The 17,463-nt window shown below is 39.9% G+C and overlaps 1 protein-coding gene across 1 annotated transcript in view; it reads left to right on the forward strand.

Annotated features, from left to right (window-relative positions):
* Positions 1–17,463, forward strand: part of Spon1 (spondin 1, extracellular matrix protein) — a 295,302-nt gene that overhangs the window by 77,451 nt on the left and 200,388 nt on the right. Inside the window, exon 3 of the mRNA XM_005380330.2 lies at positions 5,811–5,944. Within this exon, the coding sequence (XP_005380387.1) occupies positions 5,811–5,944 (134 nt within the window). The remainder of the gene's footprint in view (positions 1–5,810; positions 5,945–17,463) is intronic.

Here is a 17,463-nt window from a genome sequence, read left to right on the forward strand (position 1 = left end):
GAGCCCAGGAAAAAGCAGGTGTAGCTATGCTGTTTGCAGACAATGGGAACTTCAAACCAAGAACAATCAAAAGAGATAAAGAAAGTCACTACATTCTTGTGAGGGGAAAATTTCAAGAGGATGAGGTAACAATCATAAACATCTATGCACCAAACACAGGAGCACCCAAACATATAAAACAAATTTTAACAGATATGAAAAATGAAATAAGCAGCACTACAATAATAACAGGGGACTTTTACACTGCATTGTCACAAAGAGATAGATCAATTAGACAAAAAATCAGCAAAGAAATAGCAGAAATTAAACAAACTTGTGAACAAATGGACTTAGTAGACCTTTCCAGAGTGTTCCATCCAACAACATTAGAATACACATTCTTCTCAGCTGCTCATGGGACATTCTCTAAAATAGACCACATGCTAGCACATAGAACATGCTTAAGTAAATGCAAAGGAATTGAAACTATCCCATGCATACTATTGGATCATAGTGCAATGAAATTGGAAATTAATGACAAAAGAAAACACAAAAACTCCATAAACAGTTGGAAGTTAAATAACATCCTCCTGAATAACCAACGGGTCACAGATGAAATCAAAGTATAAATTAAACACTATTTACAATCAAATGTAAATGTAGATACAACTTACAGGAACCTGTGGGACACAATGAAAGCAGTACTCAGAGGGAAATTCATAGCAGTGAATTCCCACCTCAGAAAAACAGAATAAGCACAAATAAACAATCTCATGCTGCACCTCAAGCTTCTAAAAAAAGAAGAGGAAGTCAAACCCAAAGCCCAAAGAAGACAGGAAATTATAAAGTTCAAGGCAGAAATTAACACAATGGACACTAAAAAACAATACAAAGAATTAATGAATCAAAGAGTTGGTTCTTTGAAAGAATAAATAAAATAGATAAACCCCTAGCCAACCTTATCAAAAAGGAAAGAAAGAACTGAAATACACGCAACAAGGAATAAAAGGGGTGAAATCACTACAGATCCTGTAGAAATTCAGAAGATCATCAATACCTACTTTGAAAATCTTTACTCTCATAGGATGGAAAATACAGAGGAAATGGTCAGATTTCTACATACATATGAATTATGAATTACCAAACCTGAATGAAGAAGAAGATATAAAAATCCTGAATAACTCAATATCAGCCAGTGAAATTGAGAATGTAATAAAAAAAACTTGCCAAAGAAGAAAAGTACAGGTCCTGATGGATTCACAGCTGAATTCCACAAGAAATTTAGAGAAACTTTAATGTCAATTCTTCTCAAACTCTTTAATGAAATTGAAAGGGAAGAGGGGCTGGGGATTTAGTTTAGTGGCACAGCATCTGCCTGGCAAGTGCAAGGTCATGAATTTGATTCCTGGTACCGGGAAAAAAAAAAAAAAAAGAAATTGAAAGGGAAGGAATTCTCCCCAACTCATTCCTGGAGGCAAGTATTATCCCAATACCAAAACCAGAGAAAGACCCAACCAAAAAAGAGATCTACAGGCCAATCTCCCTAATGAATATAGAGGCAAAAATTCTCAATAAAATACTACCAAGCAGAATGCAACAAATCATCAAGAAGATTATACATCATGACCAAGTGGGATTCATCTCAAGAATGCAAGGATGGTTCAATACACACAAATCAATTAATGTAATACACCAAATCAACAGAGCCAAAAACAAAAATCACGTGATCATCTCAATCAATGCAGAAAAAGCCTTCGATAAAGTCCAACACTCATTCATGATAAAAACCCTACAGAAAATAGGAACAGATAGTCTTTACCTCAATCTGATCAAAGCCATCTGTGACAAACCAATGGCTAACATCATACTAAATGGTCAAAAACTGAAAGCTTTCACTTTAAAATCAGGAACAAGACAAGGACACACTGTCACCATTCTTATTCAATATACTTCTGGAAATATTAGCTATAGCAATTTGACAAGAGAGAGAAATGAAAGGAATAAGGATAGGACAAGAAGAACTGAAATTATCATTATTTGCAGGTGACATGATACTCTATGTGGAAGACCCCCAAAACTCCATCAAAAGACTAATAGATTTAATAAACAAATTCAGGAACATAGCTGGATACAAAGTCAATACTCAAAAATCAATAGCATTCCTATACACAAACAACAAACAGACTGAGAGAGAAATTAGGGAAACCACACTTTTCACAACAGCATCTAAAAAAAATGAAGTACTTAGGAATCAGTCTAACAAAAGAAGTAAAAGATCTATACAGTGAAAATTACAGTACTCTGAAAAAAGAGATTGAAGAGGATATCAGAAAATGGAAAGATATTCCTTGCTCATGGATAGGAAGAACTAACGTTATGAAAATAGCCATGCCCCTAAAATAGATTCATTACAATCCCAATGAAAATACCATTAGTATACCTCACAGATCTAAAAAAGAAAACATTCCTAAAATCCATCAGGCACCAGAATAGGCCTAAAATAGGAAAAGCAATCCTGGGCAACAAAGGAAAGGCAGGAGGTATTACAATTCTTGACATGAAATTATACTAGAAAGATACTGTGATAAAATCAGTATGGTACTGGCAAAAAAACAGACCTAAAGACCAATGGAACAGATGAGAAGATGCGGACACAACCACAAAGACACTCAGCCACTTTATCTTTGACAAAGGGGCCAGACATGTTCACTGGAAGAAAGATAGCCTCTTTAATAAATGGTGCTGAAAAAATTGGCTTTCCACATGCCAAAAACTAAAACTAGACCCATGTCTTTCACCATGTACTAAACTAAAGTCAAAATGGATCAAAGATCTAAATATTAAAAGAGAAACACTAAATTTATTGGAAGAGAAAGTAGGTAAAAATCTTGACATTGGGGTAGGCAGAGAGTTCGTGAACAAAAGCCAAACTGCACGGGAAATACTTCAGAGAATCAACAACTGGGATCTCATCTTATTGAAAAGTTTCTGCACATGAAAAGAAATCACCAATAGAGTAAAAAGAAAGCCCACAAACTGGGAAAAAATTTTAGACAACTGCCCCTCAGACAAAGGACTGCTATCTAGAACATATAAAGAATTTTTAAAAATCAGGCCCCCCAGATTCAAAAACCCAATCCAAAAATGGGCATCTGAGGTGAATACATACTTCTCAACTCTTGCCAGGTGTGGTGGCTCACACATGTAATCCCAGCACTTGGGAGGCTGAGGCAGGAGGATCAATGTGAGTTTGAGACCAGTGTGGGCTACAAAGTGAGTTCAAGGCCAGTCTGACTTCACAGTTGAGACCCTGTCTCAAAACAAACACACCTTCAGATAAAGAGATACTAATGGCTCATAAAAACATGAGAAAATGTTCAACATCATTAGTCATTTGAGAAATGCAAATTAAAACAACACTGAGGTTCCATCTTACCCCAGAAAGAATGGCTATCATCAAGAAATCTACTAATAATAGATGTTGGAGAGGCTGTGGGGAAAAGGAACTCTTCTCCACTGCTGGTGGGAGTGTAGATTGGTGAAACCACTGTGGAAATCAGTTTGGAAATTCATCACAAAACTAGGATTAGAAGTCCCACTTAACTCAGCTATTCCTCTTCTGGGTATTTTCCCAGAAGAATTAAAAACATCATACCACAGTGATATATGTACACTCATGTTTATAGTAGCACAATTCATCATAACTAAATCTTGGAAACAACCCAAATGCCCATCAATTGAGGAATGGATAAAAAAATGTGATATTTTTATATAATGGAGTATTACTCAGCTATAAAAAAGATTAACTCAAGGCTTTTGTAGGTAAATGGCTGCAACTAGAGACCATACTTATAAGTGAAATAAGTCGGACCCACATGTGTAAACATCACATTGTCTGCTTGGTGTAGGAATCTGAGAGAGTAAGTAAAACTCAAAACATACAATAGATGATCTGAAAAGGAAAGAAATTACTCAAAGAAAGGAACAACTGGGATGAGGGAAAGAAGAAAAAAGAAAGAAGGAAGGTTATATATAGAGAGAGAGAGAGAGAAAGAGAGAGAGAGAGAGCTAGGATAACTGTACTGCTGATATCTGATGGTATATTGATTTTTTTTGTCTTTTTGAGACAAGGTCTCGATATGCAGTTCAGGCTGGACTTGAGTTCACTTTGTAGCCCAGGCTGGCCTCAAACTTGCAGAGATCTTCTTGCCTCAACCTCCCGAGTACTGGAATTACAGGCATGTGCCACCACACCCGGCCTGATGGTATATTGAAAGGAACAGTTAATGCTTAAAACTTTTTATATTTTAACCAATTTTGCATGCTTGTATCTGGTAAATTGAGCAACTGATTTGAAGACAACAATATGCTATGGAACAAGCATTGGTGAATTCCTACCATCTTGTCCAGTGAAACTCTGTATTGTCTCTAATGTTCTATTTAATAATTATTTTTTATTCTCTTTAATTTTTTGAACAATCTTCCATTCTTACAACTGGTAATCTGATCAATGTAGTTAAAGATAACAATATGCAATATACAATCACTGTTAATTCCTGTCATTTTGTTTTGAAGCCCTGTATCGCTTTTAATGTTCTTGCTTTGTTTTGTTTATATCTGTGATGTTGGTATGTTGCTATTGTTTTTTTACTGCTCTTTAAAATAAAAAAACAGAGGTAATATGCACATGTAGTAACACTGACACAACTCAAACGTGGTTGAGTGAAAGAAATATTAAAACACAAAAGTACTATATGATTAAATGTATACATAAATTTAGAAGGACTTATGGAATATTTAGGTGTGGGTACTAGAGGAGAAAAATGAGACTAGTATAAAAAAATAGAGAAACAAAATTTTCATTTTGTTTATTTTATTTGTTTATTTTCCTCTGGTTTTTCAATTGAAAATGGCCTTTGCTTTGTCCAATGAAGGGATTACATGATAAACTTAGGTGTTTCAATGACTTGGTTCTTCTTGCCCTTCAATTAGGACTAAAAGGAATTTTTAAGGCAAAATATATTTTAAGATTTTATTTGAAAACTAGTAATTCAGGTAAAGTACTTAACTTAGTGCTTAGCACATGCTGTGGCAAACTCAATAAACTTTATCTGTTAATGCTACTCATGGCATGGCTAGTACAAATCAACTGAAGTTGGCTCTTAAAACAAATTAGATGTAAACAGCGCCCCTCCTCCGCTGCGAAAACCCCAGTGTATTAAGGCAGAAGAGCCAAAACCTCCTTCCAGGATAGGAAAGGCTTCCATATTGTTTATAGCATCCTAGAAAGTGGTGATGGTTAATTTGGGAAACGATGTATTCGCAAATGTAATGCAAGGTAAGTAGACATTACACAAATAAAAAGTGCTTTGAATCTGGGAGACGTTGCACTTTGCTATACTTCCTCCAAAGGGGTGTTTCCTCTTAATGTCTTAATTTTAAAGCTATAAAATTGCAGTGGAATAATATCCAGCTATGTAGTGTTCGCTTTGAAGTATCCCTCCCCCATCCTTCTTCTCCTTTCTGAAGTGGGATAGAGGTGTTCTGCTGAAATGAGCAAGATCATCACCTAGTGGTCAGTCCCTCAAAGTACTGACAAGATTTCTCCCAGGAGCACAGATGTGCTCAGTCCTTGTACTCACACTATGTTAATTCAATGAACATTGACTGTGAATCTCTGCCAGAGACCATTCTGGGGCCTGGGATATAGAGCTGCTAATGCAAAATGACAAGTTTAAAAATAAAATTAAGGAAGTGTCAATCCAGAAACTGGAGCCCTCTCAAAGTGACATTGTGTTTTAATGTGTTTATTTTCCTCTGGTTTTTCACAGATCATAGATGAAGAAGAAACCCAATTTATGAGTAACTGCCCGGTGGCAGTCACAGAAAGCACCCCCCGGAGGAGAACACGGATCCAGGTGTTTTGGATAGCACCACCAGCAGGAACAGGCTGTGTGATTCTAAAGTAAGTGAACAAAGCTCCCTACAGCACTTTCTGCTCCTTCCCTGAAGTTTATCAAAACCTTCGTGGTATGGTTGCAGAAAGAGATGTGGCTTTACCACAACATTAGACAAATGACATCATCTCTCTGCTTTCCATTAGCTCTGTTCCAAAATGGTACCATGGACCATCATTGGTAGAATGCTACATAAGGAATCATTTGCCTGAATTTATTTACATCCAGTAGGGTGATTCTCCTGGTCACTCTCTCTCTTGCTTGAGATAGTGATGCCCTGGGATAGTTGAGAGAAATTACCAACCAAGTGGAAATAACCTTTAACCTTTCCACTGGAAATAATATTTTTGCATTTCTTAGAACCGCCAACAGCTAGAAACCTTGCTCTGTTCTTAGGCTAACGTGAGGCCCAAATGTAACCTCTCTTAACCAGAGGCTCTGCTTGATGATCCTACCTTCTTCCTGGCCGTCAAGATTGCCCTGTACTGCTGCTTCCTATCTGGTTTCCCAGTCCTACTCTTAGTGAGTAACAATAGGTGATAAGAGGTTGAACAGACAAAAGGGTTTTCCTTTGAAAGGTAAAGTCTCAAACCCATGTCTCTACAACTTTCTATTGCAAAATGTTGCTTGAAATGTAAACAGATGAGGAGGAAAGCAATTTCTTTGGTCAAACCCTTCTTGGACACTCATAGTACATGTTGGCATTTTGGATGTTTTGTGAAGTCTTAGCAAAAAAAAAAAAAAAAAGAAAGAAAAGAAATCTATTTAACTTGATTTCACCAGCATCTCCCAAACCTAACTTGACCATAAATCTCCTTTTCTTTTTCCTTTTTGTAGTGACATCAATTAACATTCACCAGATTGGAAAACACAGCCATAATCTATTTTAAGTAGATTTAAAGACCCATAGGGAACAATGCTGCAAATTTTAGGCTCTCAGATAGGCACATAATCATGATTGGATGGCGGGGCTCCAATCCTAGCATCCAATAAGTCATTTCTTCATAGAAGTGAGAATTGGGGCCTTCTTTGACTACCCTAAGGCCTTATCTATGTATTTGGTCCATTTGCCAAATGCAGACATCTCAGCACAGTTAAAACTGTGATTAATCCAGCTCGCCCCGCGGAGATGCTGATAAGAGAACCTCCCGCTGTGGCGGCCCAGTCCCTGGAGTTCCTAGAAACCGCTTGGAATAAAGCCCCACAGAGGTCTCTTGCAGTGTCTGTCCATCGTCCAGACTCTGCCCTGTTTTTTGTCTGGCCTCCCTTTGCTGCCGACTGTCTGGATAGCATTCGTTTCTTTCTTAGTTTAATGCAAGCTGAGCATCTTTCCTCAGATTCTTTGCAAAGTTTGATTCTTGGCCTTAATCTATGTTGCTGATTTCTTTTTAAAAAACAGTAGAATTGTTTTTAAATCTTATCAGTAAACTACAATATAAAACATGCATCTGATATCTGGTTGCACTTCTGAGGAAGGCCTCGGGGAAATGAGGAAAGACCGCTGGTAACAGAAGCTGTGTATTCAGAGCTTGCTTTATAACCACGGAGTCTTCTGCAGTCTCTGACGTTTGGCATGCAGAGGAATGGGAAAGCCTTGTCAGTGGCAAGAAGGGAAGGCTTTAGGTCTGTGTGATGGGAAGTTGCTGGCATGGGGAAGCTGGAAGCAGACTAATGCAAAGTGGCACATCTCACATGATGAGTATGGAAGATATATTTGACTTTCCTGAGTTGAAAGCAATGCGGGCAAAAATAAAAAAGCTGGTAATCATTGATCAATTCTTGATGTTCTGGGCTGATTTCTGCAGAGGCCTGGGGCTCACCAATACCCAAACCCCCAGGACTCGGTAGGCCAAACACTCTGCCATGTGTGGGGCTCCAAAGAAGGTAGTTTGCAGACTGACCCACGTCTCTGGTTTTCTTTGATTTTTTATTCACCCAAACTGGAATAATTTGATCTCCCTGGTAGAATCCAGAAATGCATCTCTTGTTTACTCACTGATGATCAGCATATGTGAACATATATTTATTCATTAACAATTAACTATGTGGCTTGTTCATTTGCTCATTCAACAGATGACACTGAGCTTCCATTTGCCTAGTCATCTGGAATATCCCACCAGCCTAAGTATGTTTTTAGCCCTGAAATTCTCACAAGTCAAATGGGAGAGAGAGAAAAAATTAGCCAATTCTCTCTATGGACCAGGAGCTCAACTGCCCCTCTAGCTGACTTTGTCTAATCTGAGTTTCACACCAAACTCCATTTTACAGAGAAGAAGACAGGCCCAGGGAATTAGGCAGATATCTGAAGTTACACATATATTTAAATCGAAAGTCTTTGTTCTTCCTTTCTTTTTTCTGAAAGGATTATATAGAAACTACTACTGTTCGTTAAGAGAATAATGATTTTATAAATAAGACAAATACATTCACATTGTAAAGTGTCAAATACAAAAAATAATGAAATACAGAAAAATGTAGAATACAGAAAAAGTAAAAGAACCCCTGAAAACTTCTCCAATAAATCCCAGTTTCCTATACAAAGGCAGCAATAGATATCAATTTGTGCTGTATGCTTTAAACTTTTTATCCATGCATTTATACTCATAAGGAGAAACATTAAAATGATGGTTTCATTTTTGTGAGAATTTAAGAATGCACATAGTATTGCGGTATACATAATGTCCCAAACTTGAGCAGTCTTTCACTCAATAAAACATTTTAAAGATTTGTTCTGATCAATATATATAGTTCTACCTGTTTTTTTAAGCTATTAAATATAATCTGTAGTATGAATGTTAAGTGTCCCACGGTTGAGGGACAATTAAACTCTTTCCAGTTTTTAACTATTACAAATAATGCTATGATGAACATCCTAGCTTATTCTTGTTTGAGCAAATATGTACGGTTTATCCACAGTAGATGCCCCAAAAAAGGGATCACAAAGGACACACACCACCAGATTTTCCTTCAAAAGGCTTGCCAATTTAAACACTCTCTCTAGCTACAAACGAAAAATTTGTTTGCTTCCTGATTAAATAGCCCATTGTGTCACCAAGCTTTAAGACTCTGCCAATCTGATAGTTTAAAATGATTATCTTATGTCTATTTACATTTTCCTGATTACTAGTATATTATGAATCTTTTCATATAGTATTTATTCCATTTGTATTACTCCCTCTGAGAATGGCCTGTTAATACTCTTATCCATTTTTCTAATGTATCTTTTTAAAGTTGATTTTATATTTTAAAAATATAACTATTGATGTATATTTATATATGTAATGTACTGTATTTATATTTAAACTTATAAAATATATCATTTTATTTAAAATAAGTGCATATTTAAAATTCATCTCTATATAGCCCAGATAACATTTTATTATAAATTTCAAATATTTCTTTCCTCCATTCTGTTAACTTTGTTCATGAGTGTCTAATCATCCAAAAGCTTGAAGTTTTGATTTAACCAAAGGTATACATCTTTTGCTTTGTAAATTTTAATCTTGTATGTGATCAAAAATTATTTTCTTATACCCAAGGCTATAACTATATTCCTGTACTTTTAGGATTTTAAAAAAGAAATCTAGGGTCTTTAGTCTTCCCATAATTTAATCTTGTGAATGATGTGGTATCAGCAAACCCCAACGGGAAGTAGATGGCATGTTCAAAATGAGGTACCGAAGGAGGGTTGAAAAGGAGGTCTGTTGTCAAGGGAGTGGGCAAATTAATAGTGAGGGCGCTGTATAACACCCAGGCCCGGATGGGTACCAAGAAGAATGTAGAGGATGGGATGAAGGCCCCTCCCTTCCAGCAGCCAAGACCTTAGGCTTAGTGAAGCGGCTAGCTTGAGGACCCCAGGCCCCACCCCTGTCACTGTTCCCCTTGGATTCTGCCCTTTGGCCTGGCCCCACCCATGAAGTTCATGGCAGCCCTGATATAGTCAGTGTGGGGTATCTGCTCCGGCAAAGACTGGGACACAAACAGGTGAGCAGGTATCTAAAGGAGCAAAGCAAAGATAAGCCAGTGGGAAATGGGAATCTACGACCTTTCCAAAAATGGATACTTGTCCTACATCTATTTGTCAAATAGTTTATCCTTTTCCCAGTTGCTTGAAATGCTGTTTCATTAAATACAATTTGTGTGGGGGGGGGGTGGGATTCTTGGATGGAATTTAGGGCCTTAGCACCAAGCTACGTCCTCAGCCTTATTCTTGTTTTTATTTTGAGACAGGGTCTCACTAAGTTGCTGAAACTTGGGCTGAAACTTGCAATCTCCATGCCTCAGCCTCCCAGAGTGCTGGGATTTCAACCATGCACCAAAACCACAAAATTTTCATGTAGCTCTGTTCTATTCTGTTGATCTTTGTATCTATTCCTTCATGATGTCTGCACCGCTTAATAGCATAATTTGATGCTTTGATAACCCATCATCACTCATTAATCTTTGGTTTAAAATGTCCTCCATCATTCAAGCAGGTTTGTAATTCTAGGTGAATCACAGAATAAGTTTCTTGTGTTCAATAAAACCCTAGATTGGGATTTTAAATGATGTTACAGTGAATTAATAGTTTGATATAGGAAAAATCAGCATATGTATCATATGTATTTCTGGTAAAAAGTGTGGTCTAGCTCTATTCAGGTCTTTTCTGTCCTCAGAAAGTTTTTTAATTTTTCTTCATTTACATTCTTCATTCTTGCAAGGCTTTCCCCTCTAGGTGATTTATGGCTTTGTGTTCTTTGTGAATCAAACTTATTTTCCTCTTCTGTGCTCTAATAGTTTAGGAAAACTATTGACTTTTGTACCTGAAGTTTCAATCTGGACAGTGCTAACCTGTGATAGTTCTGATGGCTTGTTCCTCTGTTCTTTGATGATTATTGATGTAATGGTCACATCTAAAATCATATATATACTTTTTGTTTCTTTATATTTTATTATCTGGCACCTCTAATGTACTAGATATTGATATTTATGCTTACTCTTGATTTTAATGGGAATATACTATATTTTATTTTTAAGTAGAATATGAAGTAGTGTAAGTTTAAAATTTTTGCTTTTTTATTCTATGACAAAACAAAATTTCACAACAAAATAATAAGAGAATCATAACAAAAAATAATAGGAGAATCACAACAGTACAAATTATCTACCATGAATGTGATCATTATGCATATCTAAATGGTTTCAATAAACTTAATAAAATTTTGATATAGAACAGATAACAATAAATTCTGATTCCAAAAGAAAGAATAACAATAGTTAATGCACTATCTTCAAAGTATCACTGTCTTCAAAGTAGTTACTCAAAAGCCCAAAAAGTTTCTAAAATCGTTGCCTTGAATGTAACTGAAAGAAGCCATGTTGAAGGTCATATTTGGGAAGCCAATCAACCAACTGATATTTCATGTGCACCTGCCAGGTGCCCAAAGTATATACCAGGCTCTGAGAAAGGCTCAGAGTACAAGTAATGATCCCGGCTTTCAAGACATTTTCAATCTGGTTGTGATGTAAATAAAAATATGTATGCAGTAATTAGCAAACCCAAGACAAGCATGAATAAGGGGAAAATTGAGCATGGTTAGAATTTAGAGAGGCGATGAGGGAGGAATAGAATAATCAGGGCCTGGAAAAGCTTGTATTTTTATCTTGAAGGCAGCAGTCGGGTTTGGATAAGTGGAGAGAAGGGAAGAGGTTATTTCAGGTGAGGAAGTGAACAGAGGGAGAAGCGAAGCAAGAACACAAGTGAATGTAAATATGGCAGCCTGGGGAGGCAGTGAGCAGACTTAGACTTGCTGAGACGAGAAAGTCATGGAGGTCCTCCATTGTCAACATGAGGAGACCAAACTTGATTCAAGAGCAGTGAGGGAACGAGTATTGATTGTTAAACAGCCTTCGGATAGAAGGGTCGTTAAAAACCTAATAAGGGTGCTTAAATCTGGCAACAAATTTCAGATCAGAGGAAAGAAGAGCTACTAACTGTGTTGCAGAGCCCTGACTTGTGAGAAGAAGTATTTGTGCTGCTGTGCTTGGGTGCTACTCCTGGGAGCAGGGAATCTGGTAAAGTAAGTCCCAGTCTGCCACATATCTATAGGTGGCAGCCCTGAGTGCCACTTGGTGGGTTGTGGCTGGTTTTATTGCGATACTGGGAATTAAATCCGGGACCTTCTCATGGAGCTACAGCCGTAGCTCTGTTCCTCCTCCTTTTTGAGGCAGGATGTCATGAGGTCAGTACACTGGCCAGGAAAGGCTCCAACTTGCAATCTTCCTGCCTCAGTCTCCAAGATTGCTGTGATTACAGGTCTGTGCCACTATGCCTGGCCATTGACTGTGGGTTTGTTGTTGTTGCTGTTGTTGTTTGCCTGAGGGGACTGGGAAGACCAGCACACATCAGCTATGACTTTCCTTCTGGCAAATATGACACCATTTCCAGTTTCTATTTGGGTGTGAAAATTTCAGCATTTCTAAATTACAGGCTTTCAGGCGGCCCTCTCGAAAGCCTTCTCTGTGCCAGTGAATGGCCCAGCACTGAAGGTTCCCATGGCCTGCTACAGTGTTGTGAGGCTGCTGCAGAGTATTCCTGCAAAGTGCATAGAACAGATGTTTACATACCCCACCAAAAGGAAGTCCCTTCTCCTTGTGTCTGACAAGTTTTGCTTCCTGAGGTGATCTCTTCCCATGCATTTATTGGGGTAGATTTCTCACACTTACTTATGCCTTCCTGGAAGGATCTGAGACATGGGTCATTCTTCCGAGGGACACAGTCATTTGCTGAACCATTTGAGGAATTCAAATTTATAAAACAGTGATTATAGCAGTAGTAACAGCCAAGAGCCAAGCATTGTTCTGGTGTGTTCCAAATATCTATTGCATCCTTAGAGCAGTCTTCTGAAGTGGAATACTAAGGAGGGAGGTGAGGCACAGAGGTTAAGTAACTTGCCCAAGATCACAGAGAAGGTGACAGATCTGGGTTTCAAACAGAAACGTCTGGGCTCTATAACATGTGCTCTTCATGTTGGACCCCCCCATCTCAGATGGCTGCATGGGCTGAGGCTGAACTCTGGTACCTCCTTGTCCACAACATCACTAGTAGCCAGACCTTGGCAACTGGGCACACAACTGTCCATTCTATCACTTGGTTTGCACACGTTACCTTATTTATAGACACTTCTCATCTTACTACTGTAGGAACCTCCTCGTTGATCACACTGGGTCCTTACCTCTGATCCTTTCTCAAACTGGACCTGCTACTGTCATTCTTATCCAAGTCACAGTGCTTACCAAACAAACTTGCATGGGACTCCCCATCACCCTGAGGTGAAGTTTAAAAACCTGATCAGAGCATCTCAGCCTCCCCAGGTCCTTCAGCAGAGTCCCCAACCAGCCTTGCACTGAATTCCTTCCCGAACCCTGTTCTCCAGCCTTTCCTCTCTTCCTTTACCCTTGGTAGCATGTGTCGAGCACCTCCTGTATGCAGACACTGAGGACACAGATGCTGTCTTTGAGGCTGTCACAGTCTGAGGTGACACAGCAACCAAATGAATCACATGCACAACTCTTCGTCTGCAATTCTAAAAATCCAAAAGATTTTTCATACTCATGGAAGGGCAAAACTTGCTCTTATCTGACTCCATTCTTTATAGTCTTTTAGTAAAAGCATTTCTATGTCTGTACCAAACTCTGACAAGGTTGTTTAAAAATATATGGAATGTGCACTGTATTATCTTTCTGAAATTCAAAAATATTCTGCATTCCAAAGCACATGTGGCCTCCAGAGTATTAGATAAGAGACTCCGGGCTGTTGATGCTGTCAAGGGTGGGCAGTGAGTGATGGAAGCATTCGCTCCTCCGGGTGCTACAGGAGGAGTGAGGGGAGGCAGCCCTCTGGCAGGACTGGGTTTCACAAAAAACATCTTTAAAAAGCAATTGGTTACTTGTTAGTGAAATGACCTGTGCCCAGCTGTCAAATCCACCAAGATCTGTGAACACCTTCATTACACCCTGCTGGCTGGAGACTAAAGTCAAAATACCTTACCATGGCACCCACGGCTCTTCATGATTGGCTCCAGCCACCTTTATGGCCTCATTTTTAGGAGCTGTTTGGGCTCACATGGAATAAAGTCTCATGAAGGCAGAGCGATCAGTTTCACTGCTCTTTGTAGCCTTCCTACGGGGATTAGCAAATCACAGCCCACAGGCCAGGTCGGGCCCAGTGTTGTTTGTCATAAGTACAGTTCTGCTGGAGCACAGCCACCTTCTTTCATTTATATATTGTTTAGGGCAGGGTTCATAGTACAGCAGCAGAACCAAAAAGTTGGCCTGCAAAGCCTACAGTATTTCCTATGTGGCCCTTCGGAGAGAAACATTTACTGGCCCCTGCTCTAACGCATATTCCAGTGCAAGGAACTCAGTGATCACTGATTCATGGCCTGGGTTTGCCTGAAAGCCCAGCTGAGACAAAAGCTTGTAAATACGGAGTTAATTTGGGAAGCCCTCTCGGGGAGCAGGTGCAAGGGATAGGAGTATGATTTGGTGGGTATTATGGGCTTGGCCATCACTGCAGGCAACTGGTGCTTGATCCCACTGGGGCCTTTGGGGAAGCTTTGTGACATGTGTCAGGGCAGACTGCCCAGGGTAGAGGGGGTGAGTCACTCTCCACTGGCTTACATCCTCTATCAATCAAGTGTAGCTCCACCGAATCGACTCCTGTAAGTTGTACACATGGGAGTCTTCAGCAGACAATGTCAGAGAAGCTCTGGGACAGGAAGCAAGAGGTTCTCCAGGCAGACCAGGTGTGCAGCATCCACATTTAGTGGAGCAGAGCTGGTCACTGCAGCAGTGGTTGAAGTCAGAGTTGGACCCCTGGGAAGCAGTGGTAGAGGCGGCTCCTGTGGTCTGAATGTTTGTATCCTCCCTGCTCTACCATCAACTTAACACCTTCACGCCAAATCCCTAATGCAGTGGTTTTAGGAGATGGGCCTTTGGGGGTGACTAGATGCTGAAGGTGACTGTCAGGAATGGGATTGGTGCCCTCAAAAGAGGAGACAAGAGATCTCACTCCTTCTGTGTCTCTGCTCTCCACCTTGTGAGGTTGTAAGAAGACAGCCGCCTATGAACCAAGGAGAAAGCCCCTCCAAGGCACTGTATTGCCAGAGCCTTAATTCTGGACTTCTCAGCTTCTAGAACTTGGAGATGTAAATTTCTATTATTTTCACTCATTCAGTTTGTGCTATTTTGTTACAGCAACCCTAACAGAATTTTTTTTCTACCAGTGCAGAGGCTCAAACCCAGGGCCTTGCACATACTAAGCAGTGTTCTACCACTGAGCTGCATCTCCAGCCCTGCCTTAAAGGATTAAGACAGTACCCAATATGTTGATTAATCAAATAATAATATAAATAGCTGATATTTACTGCCAAGCATTATGCTGGATGTATTGCCTACCTTATACTAACCCTCACAAAGGCCCCATAAGGTCTTGACTATACTCTTCTCATTTTGTTAATGAGAACACTGAGGTTCGGAAATTTCATACTCAGGGTAATGAGTTAAGTAACGGAGCCAGGCCTGACGCCTGCTTTCACCCAGCTCCTTGCTGACTGATCACCACTGAGCTACATTGACTGAGGTTGGCTCCCCTCCCGCTCCTTCACTTTCTGCCTCAGTTGGTCTGGATAAGCAGGACAGAGTTGCTCCTGCAAACCAGGGAAGGGTAGGGTGAGGTCTGCCTGTAGGGAGAGATGTTGTTCCCTAAGGGAAGAAGTCAGATCCACTTAGAAAATGGAAAACAAGCCCAGGGATGTGGCAAGAGAAAGGCTTGTTAGTGGGCAGGGAGGAGGAGTATTAAAGAGGAATTTTCTAGCACCCAGATCATTTTGTAATTTCACAGGGTTTACCAGCTCTTTTAATCTAAAAGGAAAGTAACATGGAAACTGCTAACATGGATGACTGTGATTTGGAGGAAAATGACAGGCTTAGGAGGATCTGATGTGGCTAGCGTGATGCTTACCCTACAGTTTTTCTGGCATAGGGTACCAAGAGTAACCACAGGCTCCTTTGTCATAAGTCAGGGTGGCTTCACTTGAGGGAAGCAAGGGCCTCAGCAGTGCTAACCAAGGAGGCCGTGAAGAATCAACAAAAAGGGGGCTAGGAAACCCAGATCCAGCCAGAGGGGCTGGTTCTTGGCAGAGCAGTTAGAAAAACCAATCCCATGGCTAACGGGCGGCATGCTTGGGCCAGGAAGACCCTGATTCCCAGGCCCTAGCAGCCAACAGGTGGAATCCAGATACTAGGGGTTCCTGGAAGGCCAGATGTGGCGTACATCCAGGCAAGCAGTCCAGTAACAGCAGAGTTTCATTCAGCAGCTGAGCTCCCTGGTGCAGGACCCAGCCCCCAGGGGAGGAAACTGGCAAGAATCAAACAGGAAGTAGAGACTGCAGAGGAGCAGATGCTAGCAGCGCTCCAGGCACAGCAGCGAGCTAAAGCTCAAGAGGGAAAACCAAAGCCCCCATCTGTGGACAGGGCCAGCGTCATGGGGACCTAGGGGTGACTACAGCTGGACAGGCACGCAAGAGCACATGGCTCACCCCGACCTGTGCACCAGGACCCAGGTCCATGGCAATAAGACCGGTTCCATCCTTTTCCACAGATGGAATAGGTTAGCAAATATATTCTCTGCCCTGGTCGGGGTGGGACAAACCATGATGTTTGGACCCTATGAACATTTTTTAAATTGAGGTTAAATTCAAATGATATAAAATTAACCATTTTTAAATGATCGATTCAGTTGCATCTGGTATGTTCACAGTTTACCTGGTTCCAAAACATTTCCATCACTTCAGAGTAAAACCCATGACTCCCTGAATAGTTCCTCTCCATTCTCCTCTCGCTTGGCCTAGAGCAGTTGCTGCCCTGTGTTCTGTCTCTGTGGATCTGCCCATTCTCAACATTTCACATAGATGGAATCATACAGTGTGTGACCTTTTCCTTCTGGCTTTTATCACTTAGCACAATGTTTTGAGGTCGATCGGTGTTGTAACCTGTTATCAGTATACTTGTCCCTCAGTATCCATGGGTGATTGGTTTCCAGGACCTTCAATGAGACTGATATGTGGGTATATTTAACCCCTTTATATAAAATGGTGTAGGGTTTGTATATAACCTGCCCAATTTTCCATATCCTTTAAGTAACTTCTAGATTACTTATTATGACTAATATAACATAAATTCTGTGTGAATAGTTGTGGTGGTGCATTGTTTAGGGGATCATGACAAGGATAAAAGTCTGTACATGTTCAGTACCAGATACAAATATATTTGTGTAGTTTTCAAATACTGATGGGCAAGATAGTTGAATCTGTGGATGTGGGATGCATGGAGGGCCTATTATATTTTACTATTTTAGATAGCTGAATACTATTCCATTGTGTGTGTATAGCACAGTTTATCCCTGTGAACATTTCAGACATGAAATGATCAAAAGATAAAAATGAGGACTTCAGGCAAAATTGAAAAAGTACTGATGATATCATAC

Source organism: Chinchilla lanigera, unplaced genomic scaffold (genome assembly GCF_000276665.1).
Source record: "Chinchilla lanigera isolate Chin_1 unplaced genomic scaffold, ChiLan1.0 scaffold00013, whole genome shotgun sequence".
NCBI lineage: Eukaryota > Metazoa > Chordata > Mammalia > Rodentia > Chinchillidae > Chinchilla > Chinchilla lanigera.